Source organism: Mobula birostris, chromosome 5 (assembly GCF_030028105.1).
Source record: "Mobula birostris isolate sMobBir1 chromosome 5, sMobBir1.hap1, whole genome shotgun sequence".
Taxonomy (NCBI): domain Eukaryota; kingdom Metazoa; phylum Chordata; class Chondrichthyes; order Myliobatiformes; family Myliobatidae; genus Mobula; species Mobula birostris.
The window spans coordinates 61,963,646-61,981,573 of NC_092374.1; the positions used below are offsets into that span (position 1 = coordinate 61,963,646).

At 42.7% G+C, this 17,928-nt stretch overlaps 1 protein-coding gene across 1 annotated transcript in view; it reads right to left on the minus strand.

Annotated features, from left to right (window-relative positions):
* Positions 1-17,928, minus strand: part of LOC140198355 (atrial natriuretic peptide receptor 1) — a 60,306-nt gene that overhangs the window by 22,302 nt on the left and 20,076 nt on the right. The window contains exons 4-12 of the mRNA XM_072259453.1: positions 17,731-17,854; positions 16,092-16,196; positions 14,360-14,462; positions 12,118-12,257; positions 11,635-11,707; positions 7,315-7,453; positions 3,917-4,003; positions 1,937-2,080; positions 107-228 (exon numbers count right to left, since the gene is read on the minus strand). Coding sequence (XP_072115554.1) covers positions 107-228; positions 1,937-2,080; positions 3,917-4,003; positions 7,315-7,453; positions 11,635-11,707; positions 12,118-12,257; positions 14,360-14,462; positions 16,092-16,196; positions 17,731-17,854 — 1,037 coding nt within the window. The remainder of the gene's footprint in view (positions 1-106; positions 229-1,936; positions 2,081-3,916; positions 4,004-7,314; positions 7,454-11,634; positions 11,708-12,117; positions 12,258-14,359; positions 14,463-16,091; positions 16,197-17,730; positions 17,855-17,928) is intronic.

Here is a 17,928-nt window from a genome sequence, read left to right on the forward strand (position 1 = left end):
CTGTGATTAATGCTGTAGAAGTCGATGACAGCACATTCAGAGTTCACATGTCATTGGAAGCCTGCTGCCCCTCTGTTTTTTTACTTAATGGATTACCATTGCTCACCTGCAAGTTTGCAAACCCACCGGTCATCGATCACTGCATTGGTGGACTTTAGCCTGCCGTGGTAAATCCTACGTTGGTGAAGGTAGGCCATCCCTCTGGCTATGTCAGTTGCAAAAGAGAACCTGGGCAAAAGCATACAGGGTTACCCAACAGTTGTCCTGAAACTAAAGAGGTTCCAACACAATGCAATCAGTAGTGTCTCAGCTCTGGGATCTGGTGGTATTGGGTACTGGGCCAATTATCCACAGGACTGGACGAACGATCTGGAGACAATTTAAAGTCTTATCATTGTAGCCAAGGAATGGAAACCCAAATAATTTAATTATAAGTAGCTCATGGCATTAAAGGTGATCATTAAACTTCTGGACTGTAGCTAAGATCATCTAATTCAGGGTCCTTTAGGGAAGGGAAGATGCATTCCCCATTGGGTCCCCATATTATTCAATACTCACAGTATTGTGGCCCTCGTTATATGCCCTCTGCAACAGCACGGGAAGATAGCGTAAGGGCAATTGGGAATGGGTAAGAGATGGAAGCCTTGCCAGTGACACAACATTGCCCAAAGGAATGAGAAAACTCCTCCAACTCAATCCAATGAAACCGTCACTGTGTTTGCTTATGAAGGAACCATCAGAAAGTGCTGGAGGAACTCAGCAAATCAGGCAACATAGATGCTGCCTGACTTGCTGAGTTTATCCAGCACTCTGTGCGTGTTCTTCAAGATTTCCAGCGTCTGCAGAATCTCTTGTGTTTATAAAGTACACATCAGGACAGCTTTAGTTGTGCAAAGCTAATTTTGTACAATACTAAACAAAATAATCTGCAGATGCTGGGTCAAAGCAAAACTCACAACACGCTGGAGGAACTCAGCAGGTCGGGCAGCATCTGTGGAAACGATCAGTCAACGTTTCGGTCCGGAACCCTTCATCAGGACTCAGGGTTCTGACGAACGGTTCTGGCCTGAAACGTTGACTGATCGTTTCCACGGATGCTGCCTGACCTGCTGAGTTCCTCCAGCGTGTTGTGAGTGTTGCTTTGTATGATAGTACTGCACTAAGCAAGGGGCAAATGCAGAATCTACATTGTCCAATGACCAGAGAACAGGCATAATTTGATGTTACTGTGAAGCACATTGACAAGGCACTTCTTCAAGCGTGGTCACATTTGTAAGGAAGGCTGCAAACTTCTGTGACAAACTTCGTATTAAGCACCAAATAGCTTATTGTACATGATGTTTACTGAAGGATAAGGAATGACTCATACCCCATAATAACTCCCTGATCTTTGAAATAATTGAGGAATTTAAATTTTTGATGACGGAGCAGATTATTATCTTATCTGATGTGCTCTTGCCTTGAAATTCATTTCCGTTTGGTAGCACAAAATAAATGGCATAGTCATGCAACTACGTTCTGCCCTGTCACTAAACTTTATTTTGTTAATGGCTGAAAAAATTCCAGAGGCAATTTCAGAGGCAGGCACATGGAAATGACTATCACTCCCCAGGACTGAAGTTCTGAGGAAGCACTTCCAATAAACCAACCTCCTCCCTCTTTACTGGATTGAAGCTGGGCTCAGGCCTCTGCAGTGCAAGCAGTATATGAGAGTGACTGGACACTGAATGAAGATAGAAATGGGCATCATTGTGATAAATGTGTATGTCAAACAATGAAGCTTCACTGGCTGCCAAGGTCCACACCTGCCACTTGAGTGAGACATCTTTGTTGCTGGAAACATTACTCAAGCACAGCATTAATTCAAGGGCCTGGGGACAACTGGAATGAGGAGAATGATCAGAAGGAGGTGTAATGTTCCAAGTTCAATCCATACCTGAAGCCCCAGTTTAATGGGATGTCTTCATTTAGCAACACGTCGTTCAAGCTGCCTTTTGGGCAGTATTCTGTTATTATCGCCACATTTGGAAGTTCAATGCAGCCACCGATAAACTTGCAGAGGTTTGGGTGATCAAGTTCCCTGTCAAATCCAAACACGTGCACGGAACATGAAGTTTCTTTGAGCTCTTGTAGAAGGCACATTTGTGCAAAAGACAAAGTACATTTCAATAGCCCCTTTCACATCCTCAGGCCTTGGCAACATGTACGTATAACAAAATAACTCTTGAAGTGTCATCATTGATATAAAGTAGGAAGAATTGGAGCTGATGTGTGCACAGCAAAATCACACAACCTGTAAAATTATAATAACCATATCATCTGTTTCAAGTGGCTAGTGGAAAGATAATTTTTGACTGGATTCCATTTGTCACTCCTCAGCCCAACATCCCAGATGATCTGCATTCCGCTGTATCCTTACATAACCTCTTTTCATATCTACACCTACACTAATTTTTGTGTAATCTGCAAATTTAATAATCATACCCCTTACATTTTCATCCAGGTCACAGAGATATTACAAACAAATGTCCCAGCAGCAACCCCTGTGGTGCACCACGCATGGCAGAAAAGCACTGTTCCACCGCTACCTCCTGACACAGAGCCAATTTTTAATCCACTTTACCATTGGGCCTCTGACCCCCTATTCCTTGACTGAGTCAACCATGTGGGACTTCGTCAAAACCCTTACTAAACACTATGTCTGCTCTGCCTGTATCAGTTTTCTTCGTCTCTGGGATTCTTTATTATCAGAGTGGATGGAGAGCCCCCATCATATTTTAACGATGCTGGAGGAAGATTTCCCACCCTCCTGCCTCCTTTTGCCACAGGTAGGAGCTTGTCTCGGAGTGCACCTGCGACATCAAAACCTTGCACTTTAAAACCCAGGGCAGTGACACCCAATAGTTTAACTTTTCAAAGCTCTCCTTCCAAACACCTCGGCATAGAAGATCCATGTGACTTTCTTTCACCACTAACAGCATAGCCCAAAGGTGCCAGACTCCACAACAACTTGTGCTGCTCCCAGTTATAAAGCCCTTTTCATTTGGAGAAGAATCTCAAAGCAGAGGATATGAGTGTACTCAAAAACTGACACCAAACCAAATGTGGTAATACTTGGGAAACTGACTAAAGGCTCAGTCCAGTGAGCAGGAGCTAAAGAACCTTAAACGTGAGTAAAGAGAGATGGAGACATTGATTGGAAGTTCCAGAGCCTCCCTCTCTCTTTTGATGATGAATGAGAGCCTATCAGTCCTCGGGTCCGGGGGCTCGGAGAAGCGACACGGCAGACTGTAACAGCGAAACAGTGAGTTGTTGTCCCATTCTTGTTCATTACAGGAGTGATAACTCTCTCTCTCCTTGGCTACTGAGAGAGAGCTTGTCTGAGATGTTGAACTGTTGGGGTGGACAATAGCTTCTGATCGACTCCAGATCATGGTCTCTTGGGGGCTTTGCTATTGCTTGCATGGAGGGTGGTGGGGATGGTGATTTTTGCTGGAGCAATGGGGGAGGGGGAAGGGGAGGGTTGATGCTTTACTGCTGCTTGTGCTTGGGAGGGGGAGGGAAGCTTTGGGGTTCTAATGTTTTCTGTCAATTATTCTTTGTTTTTTTTCCCCTGTCTTGTGGATGTCTGTGAAGAGTAAGAATTTCAGGCTGTATACTATACACATTCTCTGATATTAAATTGACCCATTTGAACCAGTTGAGTCTCAGGTTGAGACAGCTGAGGCTGACGTAACATTTTGTGCTGGAGCAATTGAAGTTTTTGGTTGAATGAGATCCAGTGTAAGTTAGCAAGTGAATGAGAAGGAACTTGACACTACACAGAAAGAAAACCATTTCATGTACATTTGGAAAGTAATTGAACCCTGCTGAATGCAATACAACAAAAACAGAAATGTCACTGTTTGCAACCCACCGGATATGCTTCACCTCTTTGCGAATAGATTTTGAAAGGGTGAAAGTTCTCTTCTTTATCTTCTTGATGGCAACTGTTCGGCCATCGCTGTAATGACAGAAAGAGTAACAATGATGGATTGCTATTTCACATACAATTTCTGTCCTGTTTCTTAGATCACCACTTCAGGCCTCATTGCAGACATTGAGGCCTATTACAAAGTTGAGAAGATATATTAAAGGCAAAATAGTTTCAAACACATAGTAAGAAGGGGTGGGAGAATAATTGCGTTTAACTCATTCACTTTTTGTGGATATCATTGGCAAGATTAGTATCTATTGGCAATGTTCTGGTTTGGATAAGTATTTAGACTAAGGGTTACTAATATGAATAAGACAAATGATCCATGGATCAGGAATATTAATTCAGTCAAGAGACCTAACCTAATGATTTGAATTGACCTGAAGGTCTGCCTCACCTTCCCTGAATCAAGGACAGTGAAGTCCACAGCCAGCACCACTGATCTCCACCTGCCCAAAATTGTCTCAGTCAACAACTGCTCCTTTGGATGTGCTCGCCCTCTCTGACTGAACACTGGAGGGAGATGTAGTGGTCCGGCTTCCTTGTGGGATATGTGGAGATGTAGTGGTCCGGCTTCCTTGTGGGATATGTGGAGATGTAGTGGTCCAGTTTCCTTGTGGGATATGTGGAGACGTAGTGGTCCGGCTTCCTTGTGGGATATGTGGAGACCTAGTGGTCCGGCTTCCTTGTGGGATACGTGGAGACGTAGTGCTCCGGCTTCCTTGTGGGATATGTGGAGACGTAGTGGTCCGGCTTCCTTGTGGAATATGTAGCCCCACACAAGTCGCCTTCCCTCACTTCTCCCTGATATGCTAGTGACTGCAAAGGTGATGGATTAAGGTCTTTGCTGCCCTCTGGACTAGGTGTACAATAAACAGCTCTCAGGTGTTTCTTTTACTAATGGAGAGTCCTTTCCAGTGGTGATTTTGCTTCTGCCGTTTCCATCTCCACAGATCTGTTTGCTGTTGTAACACTTGTCCATTACCAGTCACTTTACCTTGCACCTGCAATTTCATCAATTGTTCAAACATCTAATTGCTCTATCTTAGCAAAGATATTTCTTTCCTTGCCGCTGTCTTTTCTCTCCCCACCTATTTAAAACGGATACATTTATTTATTTATTGATTGATTGAGGTACAGTGTGGAACAAGCCCTTCCAGACCTTCGAGCCACATGGCCCAGCGATCCCCAGATTTAATCCCAGCCTAATCACAGGACAATTTACACTGACCAATTAACTCACCAGCCGGTACGTCTTTGAACTGTGGGAGGAAACCAGAGCACCCGGAGGAAACACACACGATCACAGGGAGAACATACAAACTCCTTACAGAAAGTAGCAAGACATCCCCAGGTAATGAATGGGTTCTATTTTTACAGACATTGGTAGATTAATTTTGTTCACAAGTTGGATAAGACACAAAAATCACTTTATATGGTAAACACACCTTCACAATATTGTGATGAATGGCATCTAAAGACTAATAAGAAAGAACAGTTACTAAAGGTGAGGAGAGACAGGAAGCTAGTTCTACCATTTGTATATAAGTAGGTCAGAATCTTGGGTTTAGTAAAACTGGGAGCTTGTGCAAATGGTGGGGGTGTCCATAAATCGGGGAATCAATATAAAGAGCGTGCATGTGTGTGCGTGTATGTGTGTGTGTGTGTGTATGGTTGTGCGTGTATGTGTAAATGTATGATCATGTGTACTTTCTCTCTCCCTCTTCACAGCTGCTGCCCAATCTCCTGACAGTTTCTGGAAGGTGTACTATTCAATTTAGAAACATAGAAACATAGAAAACCTACAGCACAATACAGGCCCTTCGGCCCACAAAGTTGTGCCGAACATGTTCCTACCTTAGAAATTACTAGGGCTACCCATAGCCCTCTATTTTTTTAAGCTCCATGTACCTATCCAAAAGTCTCTTAAAAGATCCTGTCATATCCACCTCCACCACCGCTGCTGGCAGCCCATTCCACGCACTCACCACTCTCTGCGTGAAAAAAACTTACCCCTGACATCTCCTCTGTACCTACTCCCCAGCACCTTAAACCTGTGTCCTCTTGTGGCAGCCATTTCAGCCCTGAAAAAAAGCCTCTGTCTATCCATACGATCAACACCTCTCATCATCTTATACACCTCCATCAGGTCACCTCTCATCCTCCGTCGCTTCGAGGAAAAAAGGCTGAGTTCACTCAACCTACTCTCATAAGGCATGCTCCCCAATCCAGGCATCATCCTTGTAAATCTCCTCTGCACCCTTTCTATGGCTTCCACATCCTTCCTGTAGTGAGGCGACCAGAACCGACCACAGTGCTCCAAGTGGGATCTGACCAGGGTCCTGTATAGCTGCAACGTTACCTCTCAGCTCCTAAACTTAATCCCACAATTGATCAAGGCCAGTACACCGTATGCCTTCTTAACCACAGAGTCAAACTGCGCAGCTGCTTTGAGTGTCCTATGGACTCAGACCCCAAGATCTCTCTGATCCTCCACACTGCCAAGAGTCTTACCATTAATACTATATCCTGCCATCATATTTGAAACAAATTTACATGAGATTTGGTCATTCAGCAACCTTTTCTCACAAACACATGAGGTAATTTTTCCTTGGTAGCTCGGAGATGATGTCTACAGCTGTTCAGTTGTAGACTTGGGAAACATGCAATGCTGCCATCCAGCAGTATCTGTGGAGGCAGAGTCAGTTACAAGGCTGTGATTAAACCAATTACCTCAGGACCAATGTGTTGAAGGGACAAAATGAAGTGTGATGGAAAGATGTTTGTGTCATGAACACCAGCACAAACCAGTTGGGTTGAAAAACCGTTTCTATAGTTTCTCCTCAGGATCAATTAAAGGGGTAACAAAGAGTCAACAAATAGTGTTGATGCTGTGGAACTACTTGACTAAAATAAACTTGCAATTTTCCTTTTTTCTTCCTTTGCTTGTCCCAGGATTCCCAGAATATCCTAAAGCCACTGAAGTACTTTTTGGGGTGTGATTCGGTTATAATGTGGGAAATGCAACAGCCAATCTGCAGACAGCAAGCTCCAAAAATAGCAGCAAGATAATTATCAGAATGACGAAACAGTGTTTGGCAAGGGAATGCCCCCCCCCCCAAAACTGGGAACGAAGGTTGGAAGGTCGTGTAAGAACCTGGTTTAGCACTTCACCTTCAAGATGGTATGGCTGGCTTTCAGCACCCTAAGGTGACGCTTCATTACACAAAATAAGGGACCAAACAAGCAGTCGTTAAACTAAGTGTCACAGTGGAAACTGAAGACTTTCATGCCTACACTTTTAGCCATGGATAAATCCATGGCTGTGCTTCACTTACAATATTCCTATCTGGGTAAAGTGCTGCTTCCTTGATGCATTGAGAGCTCCCGTACAAGAGCTGATGGTGGTGACACAGCTGGCATTGGAATCGCTGGCTCCATTAGGGATGCTGATGGCACTGCCCGCCATGGTCTGGTCTGCAAAAGTGTTCAAAAACATGGCATCAAGAAGGAGACAAGAGAGGTTCTGCAGATGCTCGAAATCTTGATCAACACACACAAAATGCTGGAGGAACTCAACAGGTCACATGGCATCTAGGGAGGTAAATGAACAGTTGACATTTCGGGTTGAGACATTCCCTCCATAGAGTTTGCTTGTAGAATTTATAGTTTATTTTTACTACAAAAAGATAACCTCTCACTAAAGATTAAACAAGATTGGGAGAGAGAACTTAATATGACTTTTGTTAACGAAGGTTGGTTGCGAGTTCTGAAATGGTTAATTCTTCTTCGATATGTGCCAATCATTGTTTAATTCAAGTTAAAATTGTTCACCGTTATTATTTAACAAAGGAGAGGCTATCCAAAATATTTCCTAATATAGACAATTATTGTGATAGGTATAAAAATGAAGTAGCTACTCTGTCACATATGTTCTGGTCATGTCCCTCATTGAAATCTTTATTTTCTACAATTTCTAAAGCTCTGAAAATTAATTTACAACCTAATACATTGACTGTTCTATTTGGAATAGTTCCGCATCATATTCAGGGTATTTCATTTTCAAACCAACATGTAATTGCATTCGTTACATTGTTAGCAAGAAGGGCTATTTTATTGAAGTGGAAAGATACCGTTGCTCCTACACTAATTCAATGGTTTTCCCAAGTAATATTATGTCTTATTTTGGAAAAAAAAATTAGAAGTAGAACTTTTGATCCCTGAGTCAATTTTGAGAGAAGGTGGGGCTCTTTTGCCAAATATTATCATTTAATATGAATTAATTTATATGGTTTCCTTCCAATTTTATGTTATATAAAAGTGATTTGGCAGTTGTTTTTTAAAAATCTTTTATATATATAGATGATTGTAAGACATATTGCTCCGGGTGTTGGTTCCTAATGTTTTTTTTTTGTAGTTAGTGGGTTTTTTTTTAGTTAATTGGGGTTCTCTTTTTTCCTTCTCTTTCTTATATAAAATTTTTTTTCATTAGCATATACGAGTTTTTTCTTCAGCTTTATTAATTATATATATACTAATTTGTTGAACTTTTGTCGTTTATTGCTGTAGAAGATTATATATCACTAAAAAGATTTTAAAAATGAAATGAGTTTGCCTGACTTGCTGAATTTCCCCTGTATTTTTTTGTGTGTTGCTCATGGCATCAAGATGGGTGGTTTGGTCTCGACACAAAACCATTGCAAGGTTTGTTTTATCCTTTTGCGCTAAATATTGATCAATTGCATAAACTTTGGACAGCATTTGAAAGAACGGAATAAAGAGAAAGGAAACAAAGAAAGAGGAAGAAGGACCTGGTGTTATGTGAAGTCTACTTATGTTGATGAGGATCTCATTGGCCGAGCCCAATCCCAGCAGATTTTCACTCGTTCTGAGCTCAGTAACATGCCCCTTCTCTCGTGTATCTTTGATCCAAATAATTTTCATCTTATGCCTGCTTCCACACTGACCAGGTAGGTAATCGCATTTTGTGAGGTTCAGTCCCACAAAGATCCTTTCTTTCCTCAGGGGACTTGGAGGAATTGAAATAATATGGAGGTGGCAGTCAAGATCTGTCCTCAAACTTATGGTTGGTATTCACCTTCATTATCTTTCTTACTAATTCTTTATTTCCTCACTGGGTCATTCGCTCTACTACACTCAATTTTCTCTGTAAATAGTTAGCATGGTAGAACAAAATCTATTTCCTCTTAAAGCCTGTTTCATATAGATGCTGTTGATTTGAAATTTACTTTCATTCTTAGATTTCATTTGTGAAAATATATTATGTGGAGCAAGGAACATATTAGTCCAAAGTACTTATGATGACATGGCAGATTCTGTGAACCATTATTAACTAGGATGCACTTACAGGTGAACTTGACTGAGACTAACTTAACTGAAGTTCAAAAGGTAACTGCAGTTTAAGATATAACAGAAGGCTGACTGGTACTAGACCAGTTCTGTTCCAACAACCCCGGACATTTTCAAGAGCCTGATTAGGGAGGGCAACCTGTCTGCCCTATATGTCACTCTAGTGACATGATCAAGTCCTCACTGCCCTTTGAAATGGGAAACTACTCTTTCATTGTAAACTATAATAGAACCTCAACTGTAGTGGTTCAAGAAAGTGGCTTTCCTTCTCCTTGTCCCGGGTGGAACTAGAAATGATCTTTCAAAAATCATTGGACTCTGGCATGGTTGCAGAGGATTGGAAAATTGCAAATGTCACTCCGCTCTTTAAGAAAGGAGGAGGGCAGCAGAAAGGAAAGGTTATGGACTACTTGGTGTCACAGGACAAGATAGGACAAAGTCAACATGGTTTCCTTAAGGAAAAATTCTGCCTAATGAACGTGTTGGAATTCGTTGAGGAGATTTCAAGTAGGATAGATAAAGAGGATGCAGTGGATGTTATTTGGACTTTCAGAAGGCCTTGACAAGGTGCCACACATGAGGCTGCTTACCAAGTTAAGAGCCCATGCCATCACAGGAAAGTTACTGCATAATTAGAGCATTGTCTGATTGGTAGGAGGCAGTGATTGGGAATAAAAGGGTCCTTTACTGGTTGGCTGCCAGTGACTCGTGGTATTTCACAGGGGTTGGTGTTAGGACCACTTCTTTTTATGCTCTATATCAGTGATTTAGGTGATGAAATGGATGGCTTTGTTGCTATGTTTGCAGATGATACGAAGATTGGTTGAAGGAACTAGAAGGCTGCAGAAGGACTTACACAGATTAGGAGAATGAGTAAGAAAGTGGCAAATGAAATATAATGTTGGAAAATGCATGGTCATGCACTTTGGTAGAAGAAATAAATGAGCAGACTATTTTCTAAACAGGGAAAAAATTCAAAATTCTGAGATGCAAAGGGACTTGGGAGTCCTCGTGCAGAACACCCTAAAGGATAGCTTGCAGGTAGAGTTGGTGGTGAGGAAGGCAAATTCCATGTAAGCATTCATTTCAAGAGGTCTAGAATACAAGAGTAGAGATGTGATGCTGAGGCTTTATAAGGAACTGGTGAGGTCCCACTTTGAGTATTGTGAACAGTTTTGGGCCCTTCCATCTTATAAGAGATGTGCTGGCATTGGAGAGGGTCCAGAGGAGGTTCACAAGGATGATTCCAGGAATGAAAGGGTTATCGTACGAGGAACGTTTGATGGCTCTGGGTCTGCACTCGCTGGAATTCAGAAGGATGAGGGAGGATCGCATTGAAACCTTTCGAATGTTGAAAGGCCTAGACAGAGTAGATGTGGAAAGGATGTTTCCCATGGTGGGAGAGTCTAGGACAAGAGGGTACAGCCTCAGTATAGAGGGGCGCCCTTTCAAAACAGAGACGAGGAGAAACTTCTTCAGCCAAAGTGTGGTGAATTTGTGGAATTTGTTACCACATACAGCTGTGGAGGTCGGGTTGTTGGGTGTATTTAAGGCAGAGATTGATAGGTTCTTCATTGGACATGGCATCAAAGATTACAGCGAGAAGGCCGGGAACTGGGGTCGGGGAGGAGAAAAAAAAGGATCAGCCATGATTGAATGGCAGAGCAGACTCGATGGGTCAGGTGGCCTAATTCTGCTCCTGTGTCTTATGGTCTAATCAAATGCCAGCCCTCACTGGAATATTCATTTTCTAAAAATATATATTTTTAAAAGGTTAATAATTACAGTAGGCAGAGCTTTGGTGAGGAAATACAATTCCATTGCAGACCCCTGTGGGAATGTACGTGGTGCATGTTTGACTGATGATTTCACATCAGTGCTCAAACCATCCTGATGAAGTGGACGTGTGAGGTAATTAAATGATTCAAGGGGGTGACTTTGCCTTATATCATTGGTATCAATGACCAGCAGTCGTACTCGTCTCTGTAAATTCAAGTCTTCAGTATGACAAAGCATTTGCACACAACTACAACTTGTGGCCAACACCTTTCTATAGGTAGCACCATGACGAAAGCCCAGCCCTTGCCCTGGAACATCCTTGCCAAGGCGAAATCACAGTTTCTCTGTGGACGTATCAAGGCTGCACACAAGGTCCATGGGTTTCCGCATCTTTTGTATTCAGCCAACTATGTATTCCATGCAACTTGCATGGACAGTTTCAAACATGGACTACCAGTGTCAGCAAAGACCCAAACAATAACGCGTCAGCTTTGTGATGTGGTACAGACCTTGCTTAATTTGATTGAAGTCAATTATCCAGCTTTCATCCCACAACATCTTTTGCTTTTGATACTGGAACCACTGTGAGTGATCAAAAAAAAAAATTACGAGCTGGAGCAGGCCATTTGGTCCCTTGAACCTGCTTTCCCATTCAATAAAATCATGACTGACTCACTTTCCTGCCCAGTCTGCATGTCTTTCGATTTCCTTAGTACCCAAAAACCTTTTGACCTCAGCCTCCAATACAGTCAGTGACTGATTATCTTCAGCCTACAAGGGGTCACAACACGCAGGTGGAAGAAACCTCTCCTCAGTGGTTGACCCCTCCCCCTGAGACTGACCCCTCCCCCCACTCCCTCATTTCTAGACTCCCAGCCTCTTGATGATTAGACAACCAACCCCAATGACCTGCGTACAAACACCAGGTCGGCATTCACTGTTGTTAGATTTTGTGTTGTGAAGGTTGTGAGGAACATCAGAGAAACACCTACCGCAATGGTGAGGATCAAACCAGTGCAGACCAGCGAGATGGGGAAGCTTATGGCAATTTTGATGGTGGCAGTACAATCGCCGCAATCTGCCGGACACGTGGAGCATGTTTCATCTTCATCGCAGTTGTCGTCTCCACAGACTCAGCACAGAAAGAGACATTTATTCATACATTGCAACGTTGCTCACACTGAACAAGAGTTTCAGGTACTACACAGAAGCTACAGCACAGTAACAGAGCAACATAAACTAAATGCTGAAGGAAATCACCAGGTCAGGCAGCTTCTACGGAGGGAAACGAACAGTTGACGTTTCAGGCCAAGATCCTTCATCAGGACTGGAAGGAAGGAAGGCAGAAGCCAGAATAAAACAATGGGTGGAAGGAGAGAAGCACCACCTTGTGTACGATAGGTGACCCCAGGTGAGAGGAGGAAGGTAGGAAAGTTGTGGGAGGGGGTGGAGGTGGGAATGTTGTGAGAAGCTGGGTGGTGATAGGTGTGACGTTGTGTAACTTCAAAACATTAAACTAATTCAAAGGAAGACACGGGAGCCCGAAATGTGAGTCTAGCTTTGTGTTCACTTTAAGTGAGGCACATAAATATCACATGAATTAATAAATTATTTAAACAAACAAACAAACAATGCTTAATCAACAAATACTAAGTACACAAAAATAGGTCCAAGAAGCAAAGGGCTGAACAAGATGTATTCTGACAGGAGAGGACAGTCGACCATGGAATAAAGGGGAGGAGATTGGGAAGCAGCAGGAGCAAGGTGTGGCTGGTTTCTGCTCTCTTTCTTTCCAGTCATGATGAAAGTTCTCAGCCCAAACTAACAACTGTTCATTTCCCTCCATTGATGCTGATTGACCTGCTGAGTTCCTCCAGTAATTTGTGTGTTGTTCCAGATTTCCAGCAGTCTTTCGTGTCTCTACTATCCAGTCCATCCTCCAGATGAATCTCCTCTCATCCCTCTTCACCCCATCCTATCAACAGATCCTTCCTTTCTTTTTTTCCAAATGTTTCCGCAACTTCTCATTTAAACCCAACTCTGCTTTGTGCTTCGACCAGTCCTTATAGGAATGAGACCTGCACTCCCAGCAACTTGGGGTGATTCTGAATTCCCACTGGATTTATTTACAGCTCTCTTATAATCCTATCGAAATAAGCAATGCTCTTTAAATATCGACCAAGGTCGCTAAGAATGGAAATTGTCCATAGCTGTATTCAGGAAAAGCATCTTGTTAGTGGCGAGTGTATTGTTTATAGTGAGAGCTCCCAGATTTATGAGCCTATCAGAGTGCCGCATTCACAAGGGTACAACATATTTCACAATCTCAGTGTTGAAGTTGCAAAATATACCAGGAGGAGGCCAATATATGCACAGCAAGCTCTCACAGCAGCAAAGTGCTAACGTCCAGATTATTTGCTTTGGTGATATTTGTCTGAGGGTTAAATATTAATCAGAACTCTGTCCTTTAATGCAAAAGCACAGGCAACTCAGAAGGTATTTAGGACACACATGCAAAAAATGCTGGTGAACGCAGCAGGCAAGGCAGCATCTATAGGAAGAGGTACAGTCGACATTTGGGGCTGGGACCCTTCATCAGGACTCTTGGCCCGAAACGTCGACTGTACCTCTTCCTATAGATGCTGCCTGGCCTGCTGCATTCACCAGCATTTTTTGTGTGTGTTGCTTGAAATTCCAGCATCTGCAGATTTCCTCATGTTTAGGTATTTAGGCCATTGTGTTCAGAGCAGCAGTGGAAAGATCACACTTTTGACTGTGCAGTAACAGCGGGCTTTTAGAGCAGTGTAAAGCAAATTGGGGTTGGCAGCTAAAATTCAGCCACGTTGTGTATGCAAGTGGGATTTTTCTGTGAGATGATGTTGTAAAATTGTTCTGGTTTTATTGGGCCCTGATTTTAGTTTGTAAAAGCTATTCTCATTACCACCAATAAGGAGGAGGTACGGGAGCCTGAAGACCCACACTCAAAGTTTTAGGAACAGCTTCTTCCCCCCGGCCATCAGATTTCTAAACAGTCCATGAACCCATGAACACCATCTCACCATTGCTCTTTTGCTACATTAACTTACTTACTTTTATTGTAACCTACAGAATAGTTTTTTTTTGTCTTGCACTGTACTGCTGCCACAAAACAACAAATTTCATGACATATGCCAGCATTAGTAAACTCAATTCTGATTTTGCTTCAGGTAATGCACAGTCCAACTTCTGAAGTACCTTTTGCAGGTAACACCAAGGTTTTCGCCTCCAGTGCAGCTTGCATTCGTCCAACTTTTATGTGAGCTATTAGAGACGTTACACCGAGATGGACTAGGACCACCTATGTACAGAGGACACAAGAAACTAAAATCAGCACATTCTTACACCCACACATCTTTCAAGGCCGTGATAAACTGTGCACTGCTCACAAAGTAACTAGATTCCTCCAGAGTTGGCAAGAAAATGATGACGTAAACTGATTCCTTTCAGTAAATATGTGTTTAAACTTACTATAGAGACTGAGAAATTATTATTAATGGCTTGTGATCTCCAGGGTGCTGATTTTGATTGACTAAATTTAACTATCATTCTGTCCTTTACTCCAGACAAGCACATATTGCCCCAGATATTTTCCTGCCTTTCATCGTCTTCTCAATCTTTATGAAGGAAATTCCATAGCTAATTTGAGCACAGCAAACTCCCACGAACAGTCACATAATAATGACCAAGTAATCAGATTTTGTAATGTTAATAAATGAATAAATATTGGGCTCAGGACATTGGGAATAGTTCTTGGTTCTTCTTCTAAATAGAATTCAAGGGTCTTTTACCCTGACCTATAAGATGTGGCGTGTCATTAGTAAAAGTCAACATCAAGTTTATTGTCATATGCACAAGTACATGGATGTACAGGTGCAGTGAAAATCTTACTTGGTACAGCATTAGACAGACAGCATTTGCAAGGAAGACATGAGATCAATTATCCAAGAAAAACACAATTAGAACAAATATAACTAAGTCCAATGTAATGCAAAGTGGTCAGTGTGCTGTTATACTGATTTAGTGATTGGGGTTCTGCAAGTTGGTTCAAGAGCTGGATGGTAGAAGGGGAGCTACTGCCCTTGAACCTGGTTGTGTGGGAGTACAGGCTTCTGTACATGCTACTGAATGGTCGCTGTGAGAAGATGGCATGGCCTGGATGGAAAGGATCTTTGGTGATTCATGCTGCCTTTCTGAGGCAGCGTCTTACTAAGTAATCTCGGCGGTAGGGAGGGACGTGCCTGTGAAGATGTGGGCTGACTCAATACCTCGCTGATGTCACTGACTAAAGTGTTGAGGGAGATTGAAATAAGCCACGGCTACAGACTGTAACATTGAAATAACGAGCTGTTGGCCTCCCTTCTCATTGTGGCTGGAGCGATATCTCTCCTCCTCGTTAGTGAGAGAGAGGGCCTGATGAGATATTGGTTAGGATGGACAGTGGGTTTTGATGGTCGCTGGTGGCTTGCTATTGTTTGCTGAATGGTGGGGAGGCTGCTGCCTTCTGCTGGAACATCTGGGGGGAGGTTGATGCTTTGCTGCTGCTTGTGTGTGTTGGGGGGAGGGGGCTTGGGGGCTCTAAGTTTTCTGTCATTCATTCTTTCATTATTTTTTCTCTGTTTCTTGGATGTCTGCAAAGAGTAAGAATTACAGGTTGTATACTGTGACAATAAACGGAAACATTGAACCATTGAGTCCATTGCTCTCTGCAGCTTCTTATCTTCTTTCCAATTCAGATTGTCGTACGAGTCCATGATGTAATCAGCTCTACATCTCATTCTGTATGTGTCTCACTCCCAATATGCTTGCCCACATCTACCTAAACTCAGTCTCTCTATGTGACTACAGCCTACAGCCATGATATCATACCGATAAACCCATGCAAACAGTGCAATGATCAGAGGGATCTTTTCCGAACCGTTCAACTTACCTTGGCAGTCCAATTCATTTGACTCATCTTTCCTGCTGTTGACACAGTGTGAGTTACTATCTGACCATCATCTGGGATCCAAGGACCACAGATACCCTCTTTCACCTTCAGAGAAGAAAACTGAATGAATAATAACCCATTTTCATAAGACCATAAGATATATTCAGCCCATCAAGTCTGCTCCACCATTCCATCATGGCTGATCCTGAATCCCACTCAACCCCACACACCTGCAATTTCGCCGTATTCTTTGACGCCCTGATCAATCAGGAAACGATCAACTTCCGCCTTAAGTATACACATGGACTTGGCCTCCGCCGCAATCCGTGGCAGAGCATTCCATGGATTTACGACCCTCTGGCTAAAAAAGTTCCTCAAATAATTTCAATTGAAACAAGTTTCAATAACTCGGGATACTTATTTAAATATTTCAACAATAGAAGCTCATTCTGCCGAAGGCTTTTAAAATATTTGAAAAAATAGACTTTTAATTTCCAAATGCTGTTACTTAATGGAACCACATTTTGGAACTGGCCTAGGTGCCACTGACATTAGTGTCAGGATCTGTGGTCAAAGGCCACAGGTCAAAGAGGGAAGTTGTAAGGAGGAAGGAATTTCAAGATCCTGGGCCACAAGTTCTTGAAGGCATTGCTACTGATGGTGGAGTGATGTCATTGGGGTTGTAGAGGATGGAGGAGCCCAGAGGTCATAGACAAACCTGTACTATCAAACCTGAAAGAGAGAGATAGGCACTTCTGCAACATCCTTCACATCACGTTTAGGTATCTCCAAGCATCTTACAGTCAATTAAATCAGTCCCATCACATAGGAAATTCATCAGCCAGCTTGTCGAAAGCAGAATTCCATAAGCAGTGATATGTTGGTGACCACACAGTTTAATTTGTAGGAAAGCTATATAGAGAACTACAGATTAAACCTGAAATAAAAGCTGGAAATACAGGAAATACTCGGTGGATCAAACAGCATCTGGGAATGGAGAAATTGAATTGATCTTTCACTGGAAGTGAGAAGTGTTAGAATGAAAATAAGTTTTAGGAGGGCGAGGCAGAGAGACAATGAGGGGAAGGGTAAATCTGTGTGAAGCGGACAAGGAAAGATAGTGCCATGAGTGGAGGTGGTGAAGGCGATTGAATAAGAAAGGTACTTCTTGGGGAGGATTGAATATGAAGTGACCAGAAGATAACAGAAGGAAACACCTGGAAACTGGTAGGTGGAAGTGACAAAAGGCTGTAAAAACTCGCTGTGCACACACTGGTTGGCGTACTTCTCTACTGCAGTGACTTCATGATGTTATTCTTGAGCCCTTTGTTACTTCCACCCATCACCTCCCTACTTTTGACATTATGGCAGCACTCATCTGCCTATCATCCCCTTCACCTGGATCCATCTATCACTTGTCAGCTCTTACTCCACCCCTTCCCTCCTCCATTTTATGCTGGCTATCACTATCACTCTCTTTCTCTCCAGACCGGGTGAAGGATCTCAACTCAAATTGACGCTGCCTGAGCCACTGAGTTCCCGAGTGTTTTTTATGTTCCTGCTGATGCTCTGCTTCCCTTTTCAGTGTAAGGTAATGATCTCAAAGTATCTCACAATTGGTGGGAAACCAGGCACTAACCATGAATGCCAATGGGCAGGAGTGAATGTTGGCATGATGCACACAGCAGTTGTCTTCATTTGCATCCTTCCAGTTCGAGGGACACTCCTTCTCTTCACAGAATGCCTTTGCTTCTTCAACATTACTGTCCAAAGCAAAATAAATTGCGTGGGTTAACTGCAGAAGACAGGAAGATATTTTCCCCAAACAGATTTCAAT